The 25,105-nt window shown below is 41.8% G+C and overlaps 1 protein-coding gene across 8 annotated transcripts in view; it reads right to left on the bottom strand.

Annotated features, from left to right (window-relative positions):
• The window catches only part of AKAP9 (A-kinase anchoring protein 9), a 172,293-nt gene extending 153,793 nt beyond the window's left edge, over positions 1-18,500 (bottom strand). For 6 of the 8 annotated variants that reach the window (XM_069587350.1, XM_069587351.1, XM_069587352.1 and 3 more), the window contains exon 1: positions 18,100-18,480. In XM_069587350.1, the coding sequence (XP_069443451.1) occupies positions 18,100-18,147 (48 nt within the window). In that variant the 5' untranslated portion in view covers positions 18,148-18,480. Of the gene's footprint in view, positions 1-18,099 lie in introns of all 8 variants that reach the window. The other 2 variants (XM_069587353.1, XM_069587359.1) reach the window with 1 other exon arrangement.
• Positions 18,501-25,105: the final 6,605 nt, after the last annotated feature.

Below are 25,105 nucleotides of genomic sequence, written 5' to 3'. Positions count from 1 at the left end.
TGAGCACACACACACACGGCTAAAGAAAATGGTGTACACACACACACACACGGCTAAAGAAAATGGTGTACACACACACAGAGCTAAAAAAAGTGGTGCACACACACAGCTAAAGAAAATGGTGCGCGCGCACACACACACACACGGCTAAAGAAAATGGTGCACACACACACATGGCTAAAGAAAATCGTGTACACACACACACAGGACTATTACTGAGCCATAAAATATGGACTTCTGCCATCTGCAACAACATGCATGGACTAGAGGGTGTTACGCTTACTGAAATAAGTCGGAAATAGACGAATACCCTAGGCTATCACTTATATGTGGAATCTAAAAAATAAAACAAACAGATGAATATAACAAAACAGAAACAGACTCAGATACAGAGAACAAATCCGTGGTTATCAGAGGGGAGAGGAACAAGATACAGGGGTAGAGGATAAAAAAACGTACAACTACTGTAAGACAGACAAGGGTGTGTTGCACAGCACAAGGAATATACACAACATTTTATAATAACTTTAAGCGGAGTATAAAAATACTGAATCTCTCATGTACACTTGAAACTAGTATTTTAGATCAACTATGTCCATTAATAAAATTTCTTTCAGTTTTTAATGCCTATTTTAGAAAAACTTTTTTCAATTGTTTTTTTCTTCTTATTCCCTATACTATCACTTAATTATACAAGAGAAAAACTACAATTCTACATTATAAGATTTTAAACCATTGTTTGAAAAAGCAATTCAATAAACAATATCTATTACTAAATGATCCCAAATGAAAAAAAAATAGATAGAGAATAAAAAGTGGAATGATTACATTATAGAGTTTAGATCAAACTTCTAAGTGTATAAAATTATGAAAATACTGTTTAGGCTTCATACATATGAAGTATACGATGTCAAATTATTACTACAGAACAAATAACCACAAGATAGCTCCAGGAGGGCAGGAATTTTCATCAAAATCAAAGGCTACTCTAAGTCTCAAACAGTGCTTATACACAGGTTCTCAAGAAACAAACACCTGTTGAGTCAAAAAAAAAAAAAAGAATTTTCTTTTCTTTTTTTTTACAAAATGGAGGCACCAATAAGCAATAATTTTAGGTTTATTCCTTAAAAAAAAAAAAACTAAACTGATATATCAAGTCCATGGTTACATTACTGTATAATCATACAAGTAATATTATGCAGCTGACAAAGACAATGTTTTCCCAAAAAATTTAATGTGAGAGAATGCTCTCAACATAAAGTCAGGGGAGAAAAGAAGCCAAAATTACATACAGAGTATGACACAAGTTTAAAAATATACACAGAAACGAAGAACCAACAAACTGTCAACAGTAATTACTTACAGGTCATGAAAGTATTATTTTCTTGGGCTCCAAAATCACTGCATAACGGAGACTGCAGCCATGAAATTAAAAGACGTTTGCTCCTTGGAAGAAAAGTTATGACAAACCTAGGCAGCATATTAAAAAGCAGAGGCATTACTTTGCCAACAAAGGTCTGTCTAGTCAAGGATATGGTTTTTCCAGTAGCCATGTAAGGATGTGAGAGTTGGACCATAAAGAAGGCTGAGTGCTGAAGAACTGATGGTTTGGAACTGGGGTGTTGGATAAGACTCCTGAGAATCCTTTGGACTGTAAGGAGATCAAACCAGTCAACCCTAAAGGAAATCAACCCTGAATATTCATTGGAAGGACTGACGCTGAAGCTGAAGCTTCAGTACTTTGGCAATCTGATGCCAACAGCCAACTCATTAGAAAAGACCCTGATGCTGGGGAAGATAGAAGGCAGGAGGAGAAGGGGATGACAGAGGACGAGATGGCTGGATGCCACCACCGACTCCATGGACATGAGTTTGAGCAAACTCCGGGAGCTGGTGATGGACAGGGAAGCCTGGCGTGCTGGATGGGGTCGCAAAGAGTTGGACATGGCTGAGCAACTGAACAACAACAGCAACAAATGAGAGTATGGGTAATTGTTTCCTTTCTTAAAGATTTTCACTGCCTCCCTCCCTCCCTCAAAGATCTGTAAAGACTATTCATGATTAAAACTTTGGGCCCATATGTTAATATCATTATTTTTAAATGATATAATACAATTACACATCTACCAAAAATTTCATCCCAAAAGACAGAAATAAGGCAGAAGTCCCAGGAACTACAGTGTCCTGGACCTGACCTCTTTCATCAGCCTCTCCAGACACCCTCACATCCCGCAAGCTGGCTCCTAGCAGCGACAGGCGGTTACACATCGCTGTTCAGATGCTACCTGGTGGCGGTGGAGGTTCAGTCGCTAAGTCGTGTCTGTGACTCTTGCAACCCCAGGGACTGTAGCCCTTCAGGCTCCTCTGTCCATGGGATTCTCCAGGCAAGAATACGGAGTGGGTTGCCATGCCCTCCTCCAGGGGACCTTCCCGACCCAGGGATTGAACCCGGGTCTCCTATACTACAGGCAGACTCCTTACCACCTGAGCCACCTACTTCTGTTTCGTTTCACTGTCACCTCATTTACTGCTAACAGTGAATGGTGAGAAGAACAGCACTACGCCCCAACCTTATCTAGTCTCTGCACAGTATAAAGTTTAATCTCATTAAAAGCAAATACATGAATAGCAGTTCATGTAAAGGAGAATCTCTAAGACAAGATACATTTATAATGGATGCTATCATGCTCAGCAGCATAAATACATCCCAGACTATCACCTGCCGTTTATTCATTTATAAACCATAAGGAATGGACTATTCCCCTTCATGGATCACAGCTAGCATGGTTATGTTTACGATCCTTCAAGCTAGGCTTCAGCAGTATGCGAAACAGGAACTTCCAGATGTACAAGCTGGGTTTTGAAGAGGAACCAGAGATCAAATTGCCAGCATTTGCTGGGTCACGGAGAAAGCAAGGGGGCTCCAGAAACACATTACTACTTCTGCTTCATGGACTACACTAAAGCCTTTGACTGGGTGGATCACAACAAACTGTGGGAAATTCCTAAAGATATGAGAGTACCAGACCACCTGACCCGCCTCCTGAGAAAACTGCATGCGGGTCAGGAAGCAACAGTCAGAACCAGACACGGAACAATGGACTGGTTCCAAATTGGGAGAGGAGTATGTCAAGGCTGTGTACTGTCACTCTGCTTATTTAACTATGCAGAGTACATCACGGGAAATGCCAGAATGGATGAAGAACAAGCTGGAATTAAGGTTGCAGGAAAAATATCACCAACCTCACATATGCAGATAATACCTCTCTCATGGCAGAAAGTAAAGACGAACTAAAGAGCCTCTTGAGGAGGGTGAAAAAGGGCTTGAAACTCTACATTCAAAAAACTAAGACAATGGCCTTGGCCACGCCACTTCATGACAAATAGCTGGGGGAAAAGTGGAAGCAATGACAGGTATTATTTTCTTGGGCTCCAAGATCACTGTGGATGGTGACTGCAGCCATCAAAGTAAAAAGGTGCTTGCTCCTTGGAAGAAAAGCTAAGCCAAACCTAGACAGAGTATTAAAAAGCAGAGACATCTGCCAACAAATGTTTGTCTAGTCAAAGCTATGGTTTTTCCAGTAGTCATGTATGGATGTGACAGTTGGACCATAAAGAAGGCTGAACACTGAAGAATTGATGCTTTTGAACTGTGGTGTTGGAGAAGACTCTTGAGAATCCTTGGACTGCAAGGAGAGCAAACCAATTAATCTTAAAGGAAATTAGTCCTGAATATTCACTGGAAGGACTGTTGCTGAAGCCAAAGCTCCAATACTTTGGCCACCTGATGCGAAAAGCTGACTCACTGGAAAAGATCTGAATGCTGGGAAAGACTGAGGGCAAAAGTAGAAGGAGGAGACAGAGGATGAGATGGTTAGATGGTCACTGACCAAATGGGCATGAATCTGAGCAAAGTGGGGCTTCTCTGATAGCTCAGTTGGTAAAGAATCTGCCTGCAATGCAGGAGACCTGCGTTCTATTCCTGGGTTGGGAAGATTCCCCGGAGAAGGGAAAGGCTACTCACTCCAGTATTTTAGCCTGGAGAATTCCATGGGTTGTATAGTTCATGGGGTCAGATACTGAGCAACTTTCACTTTCAGGGAGATAACCAAGGAAGGGGAGCCTGGCGTCCTGGCGCCCATGGGGTCGCTAAGAGTCAGACACGACTCAGCGACTAAAAAACAACAATGGACTATCAATCTCTCTTATATGCACAGTTTTTGTAGGAAACATCGACTTAAAAAAATAAAAGAACTGCCGTAGCTGGTCACTTCAATGGCCCACCCTGTGAGGTACCCGGCACACAGCAGCAGCTGCAGGGGGTGCATGAGAGCTCCTCCGTGATGAAACCAGGTGCACAATAAACACACAGGCACCAGCTGGCTGCTGGTTCTGTTTCCTGCTCCCATCTCACTCCACAACACAGTCACCGCTCTCCGCGGCCTGAAAGACCATGGGGTTATGATCTCTGCACACCTCTAGGCCCCTGGCACACGCTATGCCTCAGAAAATGAGCTCAAGTTAACACAGCACCAGTGTTTGTAACAGTGAGAAAAACTGCAAACAACCCAAATGCTCATTAGTATGAGAATGCTAAATGAGGTAAATTCTTAATAATGGAATAGTATGAGCAATACTGAACAAAAAGAAAATCTCTGACTGCTTATAATATCATTAAGTTCAAAAACAGCAAAACTAATACAATATTTAAGTAAACATATGTAGTATAGAAAAACAAGGTACTAATAAAGAAAATTCAGAATTGTGATTGCCTGAGGTGGGGAGGGGGTAAGATTAGGATGGGAAAGGTTTCAGAAGTATTTAAATGCGCATATTCCTTAAACTGGGTGATAGGCATAGAGGTAGTTTTAAAAAAAAAATCATTTTCTTATCCATATATTTTATACGTATTCTTTTGTAGGTGAAACATATTTAAGTATTTCTGAGGAATGCAGGATTTCCTGCTGAGGAAACCGGCCAGTGCTCAGAGATCTTACCACCCAGGACACCCCAGCTGATCCTCCCCCTCTTGATTTGATGAGAAAAGAGGCAGTTGATGAGATTTTTCTCTCGGAATTAGAGAACAAAGAGTTAGAAAAGATGTCTAGAAAGTAACAGGGAGGAGATGAATCTTACTGAAGGATCTTACAATCAGTGCATGATGCAATAATCAAATAAATATCCTTAAATCACTCACAAAGTACATTTACGTATCAACCTACTAGTCATGTTGCAGACTGAAATATTTTTGTTCTCTATCAACAAAGACAGATTTTCCTTCTGACATGAAATCATCCACACATCTTTAGTTGCACACCAAGTAAAGTAGCTGGCATATAAGAGTTCACGATGTATAATCAACTTAGTTTTGCAGAATCATGCAAAGCAGCTTTGTCAAGTGGGACCCAAAATTTATCGCATATTGAGGATCTTTATAAAATAGCGAGTCCTGGCTCGCACCCCAGATTTTCTGATTTGGAGATGGAGTGTGACTTAGGCTTTGAAACTGTTTTAAGCTTTCCAGATGCTTCTGCTACTGCTGCTGCTGCTAAGTCACTTCAGTCATGTCTGACTCTGTGTGACCCCATAGACGGCAGCCCACCAGGCTCCTTCGTCCCTGGGATTCTCCAGGCAAGAACAGCAAAGTCTGGGAACCGCTAAGCTAGATGCTTACTCTATGAACTGATCTGGTTCGGTTCAGTTCAGTTCAGTTCAGTCACTCAGTCGTGTCCGACTCTTTGCAACCCCATGAATCGCAGCACGCCAGGCCTCCCTGTCCATCACCAACTCCCAGAGTCCACCCAAACCCATGTCCATTGAGTCGGTGATGCCATCCAACCATCTCATCTTTTGTCGTCCCCTTCTCCTCCTGCCCTCAATCTTTCCCAGCATCAAGGTCTTTTCAAATGAGTCAGCTCTTTGCATCAGGTGGCCAAAGTATTGGAGTTTCAGCTTTAGCATCAGTCCTTCCAATGAACACCCAGGACTGATCTCTTTTAGGACGGACTGGTTGGATCTCCTTACAGTCCAAGGGACTCTCAAGGGTCTTCAACACCACAGTTCAAAAGCATCTATTCTTTGGCGTTCAGCTTTCCTTATAGTCCAACTCTCACATCCACACGACTACTGGACAAACCATAGCCTTGACTAGACAGACCTTTGTTGGCAAAGTAATGTCTCTGCTTTTTAATATGTTGTCTAGGTTGGTCATAACTTTCCTTCCAAGGAGTAAGTGTCTTTTAATTTCTTGGCCACAGTCATTATCTGCAGTGATTTTGGAGCCCAGAAAAATAAAGTCTGACACTGTTTCCACTGTTTCCCCATCTATTTCCCATGAAGTGATGGGACCGGATGCCATGATCTTCGTTTTCTGAATGTTGAGCTTTAAGCCAACTTTTTCACTCTCCTCTTTCACTTTCATCAAGAGGCTCTTTAGTTCTTCTTCACTTTCTGCCATAAGGGATCTGCATATCTGAGGTTATTGATATTTCTCCTGGCAATCTTGATTCCAGCTTATGCTTCCTCCAGCCCAGCGTTTCTCATGATGTACTCTGCATATAAGTTAAATAAGCAGGGTGACAATATACAACCTTGATGTACTCCTTTTCCTATTTGGAACCAGTCTGTTGCTCCATGATCTGGTTACACTATATAAATAATTTTTCTTTTCCTCTTCTTTTAAGTGTCCATCGTGGAAAACAATTCCACTGAATAGAACAGATCTGGGAATTCATCCTGTAATTTTTTGTCTTGTACAAACTGAGGTACAAGGAGAGGAAGTTGATTTGCAAAGGGAAGGGTGTCAGATATTATGATAGTGAAATAAGGTATGACAGAATGCACTGGTTCCAAATGGCTTTTCAGTTTCACATGAGGCCCAACTATACTTCTGTTAGCTTCCTTTGAAATCTTTCTACCTTTTCAATTACCCTCTTTTTCTCTTCTTCATATACCTGATCAGTTTTGGGGAACAAAGTGCCCTGCTAGAATTAGGGTGCTTACATTTGGCTATTTGGATCAATTAATAATTCATATTCAAATACACACAGTTCACTGCTTCGCCTGTACACACACACACATGCGTGGTTTCACTGCTCCACCTGTGTGTGTACACTTCACTGCTTCGCCTGTACACACACACGCATGCGTGGTTTCACTGCTCCATCTGTGTGTACACTTCACTGCTTCGCCTGTACACACACGCATGCGTGGTTTCACTGCTCCACCTGTGTGTGTACACTTCACTGCTTCACCTGTACACACACACGCATGCGTGGTTTCACTGCTCCATCTGTGTGTACACTTCACTGCTTCGCCTGTACACACACACACATGCGTGGTTTCACTGCTCCATCTGTGTGTGTACACTTCACTGCTTCGCCTGTACACACACACGCATGCGTGGTTTCACTGCTCCATCTGTGTGTGTACACTTCACTGCTTTGCCTGTACACACACACGCATGCGTGGTTTCACTGCTCCACCTGTGTGTGTACACTTCACTGCTTCGCCTGTACACACACACGCATGCGTGGTTTCACTGCTCCACCTGTGTGTGTACACTTCACTGCTTCGCCTGTACACACACACACATGCGTGGTTTCACTGCTCCATCTGTGTGTACACTTCACTGCTTCGCCTGTACACACACACACATGCGTGGTTTCACTGCTCCATCTGTGTGTACACTTCACTGCTTCACCTGTACACACACACGCATGCGTGGTTTCACTGCTCCATCTGTGTGTGTACTTTCCTGCTTCGCCTGTACACACACACGCATGCGCGGTTTCACTGCTCCATCTGCGTGTGTACACTTTACTGCTTCGCCTGTACACACACACGCATGCGTGGTTTCACTGCTCCATCTGTGTGTACACTTCACTGCTTCACCTGTACACACACACGCATGCGTGGTTTCACTGCTCCATCTGTGTGTACACTTCACTGCTTCACCTGTACAGCAATAACAGACACTTGCCGCCTGGTGGCAGCATACCAACCTGAACACGGCATATAATATTTTCTGGAAATGAATAACCTCTTCAGAGCTTAAACATGTGACATACACATTCTTTCACAGTTTTTGGCTACTTTTAGGGTAAGCTCCACACTCTGTCAGCTGACTTATATGACGCCTCATTGTGTGGTCCCAGACTACTTCTCCCATCTAATTCTCTGCTGTACAGTTCAAGCCTCTATGCTCCAGCATGAGAATGATGATATTGACGATGGCTAATACTTCCTGTAAACTTCTTATAATTGGACAATGTTCTAAGAGCTTTATATGTATAAGCTGAATCCTCACAACCACCCCAACGCAGATGATATCACTGCTCTTATTTTCCAGATGGGAAACAGCAGTACTGAGAGGTTAAGTAAGTTGCATATAGTCACTAAGATAAACAACGGCAGAGCCAAGATTTGATTCCAGACTGTCTGGTCTAGTCCAAGCTCATAACCACTAGTATTACAATGCTTTTTACAAAAAAAAAGAAAAAAAACTTTGAAAAAGTAGGTAACATTCACCATGGTTTCCTGATTCACATTCATTCCCCATCTCACAGTAACCTGAATTACTCATATCCCTTTCTGACCAACTATTGCTAGAGGTAAAGGTTACTTTTCAGGTCTTCATCACACTTGGTTTCTCATTTTTTACAAGCGGCCACTCCTTATTGACATGCTTCCCTTAGTTTCACAGACACCACCATCTCCTAGCTTTGTAAACAGTTTGCATCTCAGTGTTCTCTGCGGATACTTCAGTTCAGTTCAGTCGCTCACTCGTGTCCAGCTATTCACAACCCCATGGACTGTAGCACATTAGGCCTCCCTGTCCATCACGAACTCCCAGAGTTCTACTCAAACTCATGTCCATTGAGTTGATGATGTCATCCAACCATCTCATCCTCTGTTGTTCCCTTCTCCTCCCACCTTCAATCTTTCCCAGCATCAGGGTTTTTTCAAAAGTCAGCTCTTCACATCAGGTGGACTTTCAGCTTCAACATCAGTCCTTTCAATGAACACCCAGGACTGATCTCCTTTAGGATGGACTGGATGGATCTCCTTGCAGTCCAAGGGACTCTCAAGAGTCTTCTCCAACACCATAGTTCGAAAGCATCAGTTCTTCGGCGCTCGGCCTTCTTCACAGTCCAACTCTCACATCCATACGTGACCACAGGAAAAACCATAGCCTTGACTAGACGGACCTTTGTTGGCAAAGTAATGTCTCTGGAGGGCCCTTTTCTCTTCACACCCTCTCCAGCATTTATTGTTTGTGGATTTTTTATGACCACCATTCTGGCTGGTGTGAGGTGGTATCTCATTGTAGTTTGATTTACATTTCTCTGATAATCAGTGACCCTGAACATCTTTTGACGTATCTCTTGGCCATCTGTATGTCTTCTTTGGAGAAAAGTCTATTTAGGTCTTCCACCCATTTGTTGATTGGGTTGTTTGTTTGGGGGCTATTAAGCATCATGAGGGCTTCCACGGTAGCTCAGCTGGTAAAGAATTCACCTGCAACATGGGAGAGTTGAGTTCGACCCCTGGGTTGGGAAGATTCCCTGGAGAAGGGAATGGCTACCCACTCAACTATTCTGGCCTGGAGAACTCCATGGACTGTATAGTCCATGGGGTCGCAAAGAGTCAGATACAACTGAGTGACATTCACTCACTCACTCACGCATCATGAGCTGTTTGTAAATTCTGGAGACTAATCCCTTGTCAGTCACATCATTTGCAAATATTTTCTCCCAATCTGTGGGTGGTTTTTTTGTTTCCTTTACTGTACAAAACCTTTTGAGTTTAAGTAGATCCTATTTATTTCTGTTTGTTTTTATTTCCATTAAATAAGAGCTCTCTCGTTAAAGAGAAGTGCACTGGATAAAAATACTCAGACATCTATTAATATTTTCATTAGGAGAGGAATTTCTATAAATTAAAAATTAAGTATCAGTTTGGTAAAAATAGATAGTTTTACATTAAAATATACTCAATGTTTTAAGTTATCTTTGAAAGGTTTCTGTAACTTCCAGCCCAAACCTATAAATTCCCAGCAGATATTTTTAGTTATAATTGGTCCCTGTCCCTATTTTCCCTGGGGAAACAGTAAGGCAATATCAACTTGAAAAAGTGAGACCCCTGAGGAATAACGACTGTCTAATCAGAGTCCACAATGAATGATTCTTAGCAAACAAGGAATTTTGTTTACAAATTCTGTGTGCTCAATATCAAGAAGGAAAGAGATTCCTGACCTTATACCCAGTTCAGTTAGTTGTTCAAAGCTCTGTAACTGGAGAACCTAATTCAATTAACACAATTTATAAATTCAAATCTTTATAGATGAGGATTTTGAATATTAAAGTTTAATATAGTTCTTATTAGTAAAAAATAATAATTTGGGGGTTTGATAAATGATCTCTTAAAAGAAAAGAACTGACTGCAGGGGTTTTAAGAAATGATTTCTTAAAAGGAAAAAAAAATAAAGTTAGACTCACAGAGAAACTTTTATACCACATAAGAATCTCAGTGAATAGCAAACCACAATAAGAATCATAACCCTGGTGGCAACAGAAAACAAACAGCACACTGTTGATGAACAAAGGGGATAAAGGAATTTTTCATGGTACAAAACAATCTATAGATTTAAATAAACAACCTAGGCAAAATCACTTCTGGAACAATTCTAAGTTTTTGAATAGCACTAAATCCATGGGCAAATCCACCACAGCTTCATGCAACACACCTAAATGAGCTTTAAGTATCCTAAGCAATATTTTGGTGACCACGGCCACAAAAACTCTACAAGTAAAAGGGGAGTCACTGTGATAACAGAAATGTCTTACACTAGTAAAATACCTGTGCAGGTCTGTTGTGGTCACATATGCAAATGGCAGGGTCTTTTGCTACTAAGGAAGATTAGGTTATTTTCTCCCATGGTGAAAAAGGATTGGTAATGATCAAGCCAGAAACCCAACAAGTGCCCCCTGGGCCAACTGCATGCACTTGTTAAACAGCAGCCCATAGAACGAGAGGACTCACTGGCCCACACAGAACTCAGTTCTGAGCACCATGCTCTAGTCAAATCAAGAACTGAAAGGAAGGGCCAGTTTAAACTTTGGCAGAGAGCAGAAGGCCTAAAAAAAAAGATGGAAGATAATCCTACTGAAGACGTGCATCTCTCTCTGTCTCTATCACCTGCCCGAGCACGTTTCTCACTCTTTCGCCCTCTCAGTATATAAAAACATATATGTAACAGTAATATTATGCAAACGAAGTTGGTAACAGTTCTATTAAAAAATGGGCAAAGGACATGCACAGACACTTCAAAGAAGACAGACAAATGGGCAATAAGCACATGAAAAGAGGGTCAACATTCTTAGTCACTAGGAAATTAAAAAGCAGAAGCAAAATGAGATACTGCTTCCCACCCGCCAGAATAGCTGTAATTTTTAAAAACTAGAAAACAATAAGTGTTGGTGAAGATATGGAGAAATCAGAACTCTCATACACTGCTGCTGGGAATGGGTATAGCCACTCTGGAAAAAGTTGGGTGGTTTGTCAAAAACACAGAATTACCATATGATTCAGAAATTCTACTCTTAAAGCTCAACATTTAGAAAACTAAGATCATGGCATCTGGTCCCATCACTTCATGGGAAATAGATGGGGAAACAGTGGAAACAGTGGCTGACCTTATTTTTCTGGGCTCCAAAATCACTGCAGATGGTGACTGCAGCCACGAAATTAAAAGTCGCTTACTCCTTGGAAGGAAAGTTATGACCAACCTAGATAGTACATTGAAAAGCAGAGACATTACTTTGCCAACCAAGGTCCATCTAGTCAAGGTTATGGTTTTTCCAGTGGTCATGTATGGATGTGAGAGTTGGACTGTGAAGAAAGCTGAGTGCCTAAGAATTAATGCTTTTGAACTGTGGTGTTGGAGAAGACTCTTGAGAGTCCCTTGGACAGCAAGGAGATCCAATCAGTCCATCCTAAAGGAGATCAGTCCTGGGTGTTCACTGGAAGGACTGATGTTGAAACTGAAACTCTAATACTTTGGCCACCTCATGTGAAGAGCTGACTCACTGGAAAAGTCCCTGATGCTGGGAGGGACTGGGGGCAGGAGGAGAAGTGGACAACAGAGGATGAGATGGCTGGATGGCATCACCAACTCAATGGACATGAGTTTGGGTGAACTCCAGGAGTTGGTGATGGACAGGGAGGCCTGGCGTGCTGCGATTCATGGGGTCGCAAAGAGTCGGACAGGACTGAGCAACTGAACTGAACTGAGGTATATACCCAAGGGAAATGAAAACTGGTACTCAAATACTATATATGATGTTCACAGGAGCACTATTCACAATAGCCAAAAGGTAGAAACAACTTAAGTGCCCATCAATGAACAAACAAAGTGTGGTGTGTACCTACAACAGAATATTACTTCGCCATAAAAGGAAATGGAAAACTGACATATAAATACTGAAGCACAGTGAAAACATCACACCAAGTGACAAAAGGCGCCAGGGGTCAAATCGTATGGTCACATCTATATGAGGCATCTGGAATAGGTAGACTTGCTGAAACAGAAAGCAGACCCGCAGCCGCTGGAGGCGGGGGAGAAGGGAGTGAAGGGTATCTTCTTACTGGATACAGGGCTTTATTCTGGGAGGATAAAAATGTGTTGGAACTAGACGTAAGTTGTAGCTGCACAATGCTGTGTATGTACTAAACGCCTCTGTAGTGTTTTAAGATGGTTAGTTTTTACATGACTTCCACCTCAAGTTAAAAAAAAAAGAAAAATAATAGCTTCTTAGATCTAGCACCAGAAGAACTCAAAAGCTTTCAATCATTAGCACATTTTTTCTTCAAAACACCTGTTGAGAGTCATGGACTGTGACAGGATTTTTCCCACAGACAATAAGGCACAGAATTCATCATAATTTAAATAAGTGCTTGACAAGTAAAAGTCCATAGCTGCAGCTGTAGGCGTTCAAAAATGTTGGTTGAACAAATAAGCAAATGTCTTTTCTTGTACGACAAACAGCATATAAACACAGAAGCTCCAAATGCAAAACAGCCCTTTTATAAGCTTATAAATAAACTTTGAAACATTCTGAAGCTTTCCAAATTAAAGTTTTTAAAGAGATGCTAACAAATGAAATAAGATAGCCAATTTCAATTTCAGTAGAACTGAACCGATATATAAAAAACGTTCCTCATCATTTAACGTTTAACAATTTACCATGAGAACCTTTTCTAGCTTTCGTATTAGAGGAAATTCACTTATAGTTCAATAAGCAGTAGCCTACAACAGATAAATACTTCACAGTCATAGTTTAATTCTTACTACAAACTTCTAATATATAAAAATAAGAGGTGTTTTGTTTAAAAATAATTTTTGCTGTAATCTTGTCATGTTCCAGTCACCTGGATAGATCCTATCTTTTTCACTTTCTCTTTTTCATGAGCTTATTCAACTTTCAGTTTCACTAACAGGACACCACAGACCTCCTTTCTGAGTCTCTCTTTGTCAGATCTTGAGGCTCTTTTACCCAATCACTGCTCTATCCCTGTTCCTGCCATGTCCCTGGATTAGCCTTCAAAACCTCTCTTCAATACACACTTCGAGAAACCTGTTCTGCTCATTCTTTCCTCCATATTCTCTCGTTAAAGCTCAGAAACTAAAAATCACGTTTTGCTTTTTTCTTCCAACAAATACTAAAGGTCATGAGTTGGTTTTTAAATCGCAGACAATGCACCACTCTTACAGTAAATGTTGAAGGTATCAAACTGCAGTATCTACTTTGAAAGCCAAGCAAGCTATGTCACAGATAAGAATAAAAACTAGAAGGTATAAAAGAAACAGGGATGGAGAACAACGCTCTTAGTGGTGGAGGGGAATGTCTGAAATATGCAAAGAGCAATTACACACCATGACTAACTTCGTCTATCAGAGTGGAAATTACAATTGAAGAGTCCCATTATCAATAACCTAATACACAACTTGCAGAGAGCACTGTCCTTTTTGTATAGAACTAGCACTATTTTTCAAATGGAAAATCCTCATTAAACAATCACGTAATTATTACTTACTGAATGCAACAGGCAAAAATTTTTATAATTATTCAACAATGCCAATTATATTAAATGCTGAATAGCTAATAAAAACTTCGGTTTTATAGAATTCTGCCAGTAGAATGTTAAAAAGTATACATTCTTTTGCAGAAAAATATGAATGAAGATGCAGAAGTAATTTTATACTAAATATACAACTGTCCTCTAATTCTGCTTGCTAATATTACAACACTTTCTTTTCCATAAAGTTGTAGATAATTTTACTTGGAAAAAACTGAAGTCACTTCAAGTGGAGTTAGAAGTCTGGATCAACACAAGGACGGCCTGTGTAGCGCTGTCCTTGTCAGCTCCTTGCAACGAGGTTAGCCTGGTTCTGAAAATATTTACTTAATGCAGTAATGTCTCATGTCTCCACAGGTCATGCGTCTTACTACCTCAGTACTGAGGAAGTAATTGAGGACCCAACAGCAAATGAAAAAACCAACAAGGAGCAGAGGAACGAAATGGTCATAAAGCGCATTCACAAGGCTCCATCAGTGCTTGGTTGTTACAAACCATCCCCTCAAGCTACTCACAGGAAATCTAAAACAGCAAATTAGGGGAGGAGGCAGGTGAGATGGAGATAGGCATGTTCATGGCAATGAGAATCGACAGAGAAAAAGCATAAGATCTACAAAACCAGAAAGGAGATATATAAATGTCTAATAACAGAGAATCCCAACTACAGAATGGAAACAGCACTGTAGTTCCAGAACTACACTGATGCCAGGGCCCTTGGGAAGCCTAGTTACCCTAGGGCTCATCTTCCTGTTCTGTATAACGATCAAACAATATTAACATTCTCTTCAACATACTATAATTGATAAGCTTTTACTGTTTTCAAAAATGGCATGTAAACATTTTTACTGGTCATAAAGGAAATATACTGCAGAGAATCTGGAAAATACTAGGAGTGTAAAGGAAATTAAAACTGCCTATAACCTACCACCCAGAGATACCCATCATTTATATCTTGGTGTATTTTTTTTTCAGGTGTCTTCATATATAAAAATTGTATATATATATTTTTTGGTAACATTGTTATCAATCTGGTGTTATTTGTGGGCATTTTCCCAAATCAGAATGTTTCTGCAGAATTATTTTGATGGCTACATATATGGCAATTTGGGCTTCCCTGGTGGCTCAAAGGGTAAAGAATCCACCTGCAATGTGGGAGACCTGGGTTTGATCCCTGGGTTGGGAGGATCACCTGGAGAAGGGCATGACAACCCACTCCAGTATTATTGCCTGGAGAATCCCATGGACAGAGGAGCCTGGTGGGCTACAGTCCGTGAGGTTGCAAAGAGTCGGACATGACTGAGCAACTAAGCACAGCGCACATACCAAATTTATTCTTCTATCATTGTGAATTTTGGTTGGTGTAACACATTTTATAAAGTATACTATACTGAATTCACAACAGGTCATTTAAAAAATGATCATTTATAGATACAGAAAGGAAGTAAGTTTTTCAACGAATAGTTTACCAAACACCAAGAAGAAAATTTCCAAGTTGTGGTCTGTAAAACTAGATTAGCAAATACAGTATTTAAATTCAATGAACAAACAAGACATTTAGAGAACCAAGTATCTGAATAAAGTTTTAGAAATGGTTGTTTTCAGTGATCTCTAATGCCAGCAATGAGACTTCCAATGACAAGAATTCTGAATTACTGTTATTAAATTACAATATGCTAGTCAAGCAGCACACATTAACAGCTCACAGTCACTCTGCTCATTCATTCACTAAGCAAATATTTACTGCATACTTACTATCTGATAGGTGTCAGGCTAGACTGCATTAAATATCAATTATCAAGAACCTTCTTTGTAAAATAGTCTTAAAAATGAGGCAGCAACATTTAACACATTTTAACAAATGACACAATTCGCCACAAATTCTATAATACCACCTCCCTCACTGTACTTAGTACCCAGTATCTGTCCTGCTAAACTTTGAGCAACTTCAGAAAACAGACTGTCACCATCTCTGTATTTACAGCGCTTGGTGTAAAACAGGAGTTTGACACAGGTTTGCGTAACGACCCTACACTCACAACCCAAAGTTTTTAAGTCCTAATATAAAAGCATACATTTATACAAAAGAAGTAATGTATACACTATTTTCGAACTATGTCCATGTTCTTACTGTTCATGTTCCTATCAGCCCTCGTAACCTTAATGGCTGAAAAATATTCTATCATGCTTAAATAATATAGTTTAGAAAGTGATTCTCCTAACACTGTCTTTGGAGGTTGCCCAGTGTTTTTATATTTTGGTGCCAATGCTCCAGCAAACACATCTTGCCTTACATGTCTTGAATTCTTTTCTGACTAGAAAAATTCAGCTCAATTCTAGAAGATAATCTTCCACAATGAAAGTGAATGTTAAAAGGATAAGATTTTTATACCATAGGCAGAATTTTGAAAGACAAAAAACACACATACACACAAAGAAACTAGAATTCTTTTTCGCCAAACCAAAGCAATTTAAATAAGTCCTCTGTTATGAGAGGTGTTGTCCAAAGTAAACTATGTTTTTTGGACGGCTTCATATATATTTAGGAGAGATACTTCAGGAGGCAGATAGTAAAAATACTGAGGTAACAAGCAAACAAACAAAACGTCTAACTACAACGTCAATGCTTTTGGAAGGAGGTACACACTTTTCCTCCACTTTCTTCGATTCATAGATTGTGCTCAGATCCTCAAGACTGCAGAAATGTAAGCAACGTGAGATCTTAAAGATGCCTTGATTTCCTTTCCCTGTGTATAGATCCTAATAACAATCTACCTGATACAAACACTTAAGGTTTGACCTTAGATAATACAGAGATAGTTTATACATTTATATTAAGTCAAGAAACTTATGTTCAGCATCTACAATTGTATCTCTGCAGTGTGGTTCTTCAGTGATTACTGAAATCAGACCCAGTCTCCTTTTGCTTATTTGGAGGGAGGAGACAGAGAGGAAAAGAAACAGTTAAACTATTTATAATTTAATTGAGATGCAAGTATGACTGTGAACAATCATCTCTAATAAAACAATATACAGTAAACTGTAATTTCATCATAGGGAGGAAGGGGTCCTTTTGGCCAGTCAAAAAATATGCTCAAGCAAGTAATTTTAAATTCTATTTCTTTTAATATTAACATTTAATATTATTAATATTCTATTTATATTTAATTTATATTTCGTCTGTCAAATTGTTCATGAAACCCAGTGAATAATAAAGCCTTTTCCATTGTTTCCTTTACAGTTTTTTTCATACACACATACAAGATAGGGACTCGACAAGAAAGCAAGAATTCTATAGGTGATGCTAGGAATATGGACCCTTTCGTCCCCGTAAGTTCCATTCACAGACTGCGGTAACATTCCACACAATACAGGGCGCATGCCGTGACAAAGACCTCCGAACACAAACATACAAAGCCATGCTTCTAAAAACGCCCCTACAGCGAAGTTCACAGCTGGCACTTGTGGCACACTCAAGCCACGACTAAGGCAGCTGTCACAGGCCAATCACACACTCAAGAGTGCCAGCGTGCCACCTAAGAAAGCCAAGCCGATGATGAGCGTACAAATCCCCACCCGAATAAAGAAGAGCCCCAAATCCCCGCCCTGAAAAGCACAATGTCTGCACAACCCAGAAAACTCCCTCAAACAAGTCAAAGGTTGGAGATTCAGAAGCAAGCTGTATCAGCTTATACAGTAAAAAGGAGAGGTTTTATGTGGGCATTCACGAGAAAGGAGCCACACCACCCAGTCATCACGGAAATAACCGCTAGGTAGTGTCTCACCAGGCTTTTTCAATTAGAAAAGGGAGACGAGGGCAAGGCGACGGCAGACGCCGCCGCACCTCCGTCCCAGGCAGCGCGCCGGGGCTGCCAAGCTGAGGCCTCCGCCTCGCAGGACCCCTGCCAGCCCTCCCCGGCCACCGCCTCCCAGCGCAGGCCGGGCGGCCTCCGGCTCTCTCACCTTGGCTTTGCCAGCCTCCAGCTTCTTCTGTCTCTCTTCGTCCTCCATAGCTTCTGCGGGGAAGGCTGGGGGGAACACAGGCAGGGGGCCGGGGACGGGAAGGCAAGGTCGGTTCCAACGGGGGTGGGACCGCAAGCTCCGCGGCGCAGGGCGCAGGGCCGGGCCGGGCGCTCGCCCCTCCCGGAGCGGAACCAGGCTGCGCGCTCACTGGCTGACCGTCCTCAGCCGCACGGGCCGCGTCGTCACCACCGCCGCCATCTTCGTCTCCACGTAAACACACGGCGGAACGGGAGGGGGGAGCACGTCGTCTGCGCAGCCGCCGCGAATCCCGCCGCGCCGGGCAGGTGCGCCGGCGGCCCCGCCCCGCCCCGCCGCGGCCCCGCCCCGCCCGTCGCGACCCCGCCGGCCCCGCGGCCACCGCGGCGACCCCCTCCCGACCTCCCGCCCGCCGCGCCCACTGGCGGAAACCCGGCTCTCGGGGGAGCACGCTTTCCCCGGGGCGCATGCCGCTCCGCGGGTGGAGGCCTGGCTGAGGAGGTGGGAGAGAGGGCGCTGTGTCAGGGGCGCCGGTCGGACCCCCACCGTCGTCCAAGGGACTCAGTGGTCCTTTTTAGAACATTTGAGATTTTTCCAGTTTCGGAGCAAAGGAGAAAGTACAGGTGCCTAACGCTGAAATTGGTGAACGCTGAAAAGCCCCAAAGGAAAAGACGGGGGCGAAGAAGGGATTGGGTTGGAGAAGTGAGCCACCGGATGACAATTTTTCAGCCTAGATTGACTGGTCAACCCGGAGGACTGGCAGGGCGGCCAGTAGCCTTCACTCCTTCCTGAGCCGAAAGTGCCTCCCTTTTTCCTCACATGAGGCTGCCCAATCGCCTGTTCATCTTCGAGGCCCACCTCACTCGCCGCCCTGAATAGCTTTTCTGATCTCTTTGTTTCCTCCTGTCTTAACTTAATCTCCTCCCACGAGCTTCCCCTTAGCTATGGTGCCCTGAAAGGCTCTAGGCTTTGCAACCTGGGTTGAAGACAAAGCCAGTATAGACTTTTTCACTTAAATGACCTTGAACAAGTTACCTATCCTCCTCTAGCTTACCTGGAAGTTTTGGAAGGCTTGTTAACATATGTGAGTTAACGTATGTGACTCCCCCTGGCATATCAAAATATCCTTAATGTCAGTTCTCTTCTCCCTGTATTTCCTTTATGTACTCTGTGTTTTAATGACAACTTGTGCCCTTCTTAATTGGAGAAGGAAATGGCAGCCCACACCAGTATTCTTGCCTGGAGAATCCTGTGGATAGAGGAGCTTGGTGGGCTGCTGTCCACAGGGTCCCACAGAGTCGGACACGACTGTAGCGACTTAGCATGCATGCATGCATTGAAGGAAATGGCAACCCACTCCAGTGTTCTTCCCTGGAGAAGCCCAGGGACGAGGGAGCCTGGTGGGCTGCCGTTTATGGGGTTGCACAGAGTCGGACACGACTGAAGCGACTTGGCGGCAGCAGCAGCAGCCCTTCTTACTTCACCTCCTACTCCCAACTCCTTAATGGCAAAGATTGTCTTGCTCACCTTGGCATTACTAAAAAGACCAGGGAAATGCTTTGCACTCAATAAACACTTGTTGGATTGAATTGAGCCATTTTAATAAATTTAGCATGACTCTCCTTCCTTTATTTTCATATCTTCCCTCATTACTTCCTTTTTCTTCCCCATCATCTTACCTTCAAATCTATTCCTGGGATGAACTAACTACACTTTTTAATTTCTCTAGTTGATCATGTTTCTCCTTTGTTTTGGGTTAGGCTGGACTGAAAAACTAGTATGTGTGAACTGGAATAAGCTATGCGTTAAATCATACAAGTGGTGTTGAGTGAAATTTGGGTTAAAAAAAGGAAAAAGAAGAAAAGCAAAGATCTTAAATCTACCACAAACGGAAGACCAGTTTTGAATAGTCCCGATTTAAACATTCTTAGGCAATGGTACCCCACTCCAGTACTCTTGCCTGGAAAACTCCATGGGCCGAGGAGCCTGGTAGGCTGCAGTCCATGGGGTCGCCAAGAGTCAGACACAACTGAGCGACTTCACTTTCACTTTTCACTTTCATGCATTGGAGAAGGAAATGGCAACCCACTCCAGTGTTCTCGCCTGGAGAATCCCAGGAACGGGGGAGCCTGGAGGGGTGCCGTCTATGGGGTCACACAGAGTCGGACATGACTGAAGTGACTCAGCAGCAGCAGACATTCTTAGATTTAAGACAAAGACTTTTTGTTCTCAGACCCCATAATGCATATGTAATTGTGGCAGCTTGTAACACCCAAGTATATATTGTCCTGTTTTCCTAACCTGAATTGAGAAGTGGATGAGATTAAGCATTTTATCATGGAAATAAATAATTCAAATCATAAAAGAGATAATTTATTGTCACCCGCCAAGCTGAGAGTAAAACTAGGTCTGGAACTAAGTGTTCTAATAGTGCAGTGATTTAAATACTGCCTGGACAGAGGGATTGTGTTTGTCGGTTCTGATTGTCTAGGAGGAGGAAGCCCTATAATATCTGACAAGATGTCTGTTCCTGCTTGTTAATAGATGCTGCTTTTCAATAACTAAGGAATTCACTTGTTTGTTCCACTATGTGCTGAAAACATTCAAGAAATATTTGTTCCAGTATGCGCTGAAAATGTTCAAGAATCTTTTAAAGGAATAAGATCATTTCAGTGTTTCCTGTTACTAAGACCAGCCAATCATACATGTTCGTCTTATATTAATATATAATGGGTGCTCAATAAAGGTTGAAAGTTGCATGTTGACTTCTGTTAGAAGGGCAAATATGTGGCACTAGTGCTCAAACACCTGCTTCTGGCAACTATTCAAGTCCTATCATTCATTCACATCATATCCTGACAAGATATCTGAGCAAAGAATTGCAAGAAATGAGAGAGTGAGCCATGGAGATAGGTGAGGATATTGCAAGTCTAAAGATCCTGAAGCTAGATCATGACTGTCTTGATAAGAGTGGGAGGCAAGGGTGGCTAGAGTAGAGTGAGCAAGGAGGGAAACAGTAGGAGATGAGATGAGAGAAGTAACAGGAGGCCAGATCCTGTAGAGTTCTGAAGGTCCTTAAGGACTGGCTTTTACACTAAGTGAGCCTGGGAGCCATTGGAGAATTTTGAGCAGATAGGTGAAATGTTCTGGATTATGTTATTAAAGGACATCTGGCTAAGAGCAGACTGGACTATGGATCATTTTGGATGCTATTGCAATAATCTAGACAACAGATAACTAGGAGTTTGGACAATGGTAGTGGTAGTGAATTAGACTCTGGGTATATCTTAAACATGGAACTAAGAGTGCCACAGGAGTTGCAGATTGCATATGAAAGTTGAGATAAAAAGAGGAGTCAAAGTTGACTCTAATGTTTTTGTCCTGAGCAACTGAAATGATGGAGTTGCCAATAACTGAACTGGGGAAGAGTAAACTTGGAGGAGACCACGAGTTCAGTTTTGAACTTGATAAATTAAAGGCATATATTAGGTATTTGAGGAGTAATGTCAAGTATAGCTCTGGTTATCTGAATCAGGAGTTGAAGAGAGGTTCATGCAAGAAATATCAATTTGAAAATAATCAGCATGTAGGTGGCATTTTAAGGTGAGGGCTTGGATGAGATCATCTGGGGCCATGGTGTCCAACACAGTAGCCATTAGCCACATGTGACTACTGAACATATGAAACATGGCTTGTCTGAACTAAGATATGCTATAAGTGTAACACAGTTTTTAAAATTTTTTAATTTTTTAATTTCAATTTATTAATTTTAATTGGAGGCTAATTCAGTTCAGTTCAGTTCAGTTGCTCAGTCATGTCTGACTCTTAACACATTGATTTTAAAGACAAAAGAATTTAAAATATTTCATTGAATATTCTCCATCATGGAGAATTAACTTAAATGCTGTGCTGTGCTTAGTCCCTCAGTCATATCCAACTCTTTGTGACCCCATGGACTGTAGCCCACCAGGCTTCTCTGTCCACGGGGATTCTCCAGGCAAGAATACTGGAGTGGGTTGTATGCCCTCCTCCATGGGATCTTCCCAACCCAGGGACTGAACGAACCCAGGGATCAAACCCAGGTTTCCCGCATTGCAGGTGGATTGTTTACCGTGTGAGCCACCAGGGAAGCCCTTTCCTTACGTAGTTATCACTGAATGTCCTTTGGACAAAGCCCCTCTTTCTAAATTAAAAATGGTCCTGAAGAGCTTCCTTAGTCAAGGCCAAGTATTGAAATTGAAAGTTAAGATTAATCCACCAATCATGCGGTCACAAAGAGTCAGACATGACTTAGTGACTGAACAACAAATGAGATATTATTTATTTTTCTTTTTCTTTCAGGAAGCATTTTATTGTTGCTCCAAGTGTAAGAATTTTCACTGACAGAAAATCAACACCTTTAGATAACCTCCCATATCTGCTCAGCTTTTGAATCTTGGGTTTTGTAATCATATCAACCTATTTCCAAAAGATTGCTCTGCTGCTGCTGCTAAGTTGCTTCAGTCGTGTCTAACTCTGTGCGATCCCATAGATGGAAGCCAACCAGTCTCCCCCATCCCTGGGATTCTCCAGGCAAGAGTACTGGAGTGGGTTGCCATTTCCTTCTCCAATGTATGAAAGTGAAAAGTGAAAGTGAAGTCGCTCAGCCATGTCTGACTCTTAGCAACCTCATGGACTGGGCCTACCAGGCTCCTCCGCCCATGGGATTTTCCAGGCGAGAGTACTGGAGTGGGGTGCCATTGCCTTCTCCAAAAGATTGCTCTAATTGTAGCCAAATCATATTTGGAGACGTTTTCTCCATGCTTCCCCCCTGCTGCTGCCACTGTGGCTAAGTCACTTCAGTCATGTCCGACTCTTTGTGACCCACTAGCCTCATCAGTCCATGGGATTCTCCAGGCAAGAATACTGGAGTGGGTTGCCATTTCCTACTCCAGGGGATCTTCCTGACCCAGGAATTAAACCCGCAGCTGCTGCTGCTCCTGTATTAGCAGGTGGGTTTCTTTACCACTAGCACCACCTGGGAAGCCCATCCTTCCCCCACCTCAACCAGTATATTATAATTGCCATTTCATGTTATTTGATCTTTCACAAATCGGTCAGATACAACCTATCTGCCATCTCATTTAGAAGCCAGTATCTATCAATAGACCTTGACTTCACAAAACCTGCAGCAATTGAAGCAATTCCTTACATTCTGTATTTTTTTTTAATGGTTTTTCTCTCTTATATTGTCTTGGACAAAATATACCTCCTAAATTCAGGAGGAGGAACATTACAGTTTGTTTTTAACCATTTCTCTTATGGATTCAATAATTTTTCTTTAGCCCTTTCTCATAAGTTCTATCTGAAATACATTTGGTCGTTCTAGTTGCCATTCTATGGATCTTTGCAAAGTCCTATGTAATTCATTTAAGTTAACCAAGTGATTTTCATTAAATATTTGAACTATGTGTTTCACCATAGCGCAACTGTCTTGGGTTTTCCTATGTGCTTAGTTCCTATTTGTGTGTCACACATACTTTAATAACAATACCACATGATTGATGTATTTTGAATTTCAACCCTATTCTTTAAAGCACCTCGCCCACTGGTGAGTTCTGTATTTTGTTGTATAAGCCATTTAAAAATGAGTCAGATTTAAAATGAGTCAGTAATGCCTCATCAGTAATTCCTTACAAACAGGTATACATCTTTCTCATTTTTCAAAAGCAGTTCTTGTAAAACAGAAACACCACGGATTTTACTGATTACTCCCTTGAATTTTTCCAAACCTAATACAAAACACTGAGTATCCAGATACACGATCCTATGGTAATAAAATGGTATCTTAAAAATATCTCAAAATTATTCAGAGAAAGCTTTCATCTATGACTATCTTCATGGCTTTGCTTCCCTAATTAGAAGACATTCACCTACCATTTCCACTGAGTATGCTTCACCATCACTTGCCATGCAAACTGCCTAAAACTATGCCCCAGAATCTTCCATCTAGGAGTAACACTTCCAAGCATCTCTACTTCAGTTAATGACCTTCTTCTTCTAGTCTCCTCAACTTGAGACCTTGGAGACATTTTGAATGCCTCTTTACCTCATCCATCGTATCTATCAGGAACATGCCCCATTGCACTTTCTTTCCCAGGGCATCTTGATTCCTTCCCAGTTGTTCTTTTTCTACTGCCCACATGATCGATTATACCCATTATCTTACATTTTGAATATTTCAGGAGATCCAGTTTTGTATATCACATTCATTCCTCTCCGTTACCTTCTTGTCCTTATGAGTCTGTCAAAGTAGCCTTCTAAAACACAACTATCACTGTCATTCCGTTATAAAATGACTTCCTGCTGCACAGTAAAAGGACCTTCAGATTCCTAAACCTGTCACTCAAGGCCCTCCCTAATCTGCCCTAGCTTGACTCCGTAGTCCTAACCCCAGCTCCTCGCCCTTCCCATCTCCCCACTCAGGTGCTCGCTGGGCTCCCCGTGAAGCAATTGCTAAATGACATTTGTACAAAGCCAGAAATCCATATACAATTTCAGAGTCATCACAAGACAGGTATTTCTGGGACATACAATTGAACTTATTTTGCAAATGCAACTAGTATCCTTTGTAAGTAGGGTTAAGCTGAAGAAAAAGGGTCCAGCCCCGGTGGATCCAGGGAATTCAAAGGGTGGATGGAGTCAGCGAGGAAAACTTATTTATTTATTAATATAGAAATATAAGATTAGATTAGGAAGAAATAGTATAGTAGGAAAATTAAGTGGAGAAAGAGGGCTGAATAACTTGGATTACGTGGAAGAACAATAAAATTCCAGACAAGGAATTTGCACCATCTATGTTGGGCCACCGGCGCCCGCTTGAATATCTAAGGGTGCCTCACCTTAGGCTCCCTTTCACTCGGGTCTTAACAGCCAGGGCAAGTAAGTAGATTTGGTGAGCCTCCGTGCCCCAGATGGGAATTCAGCCTGA

Source organism: Ovis canadensis, chromosome 4 (assembly GCF_042477335.2).
Source record: "Ovis canadensis isolate MfBH-ARS-UI-01 breed Bighorn chromosome 4, ARS-UI_OviCan_v2, whole genome shotgun sequence".
NCBI classification, from domain to species: Eukaryota; Metazoa; Chordata; class Mammalia; order Artiodactyla; family Bovidae; genus Ovis; species Ovis canadensis.
The sequence above is the reverse complement of the archived record's forward strand: the minus strand, read 5'-3'. Positions and strand labels throughout refer to the sequence as shown.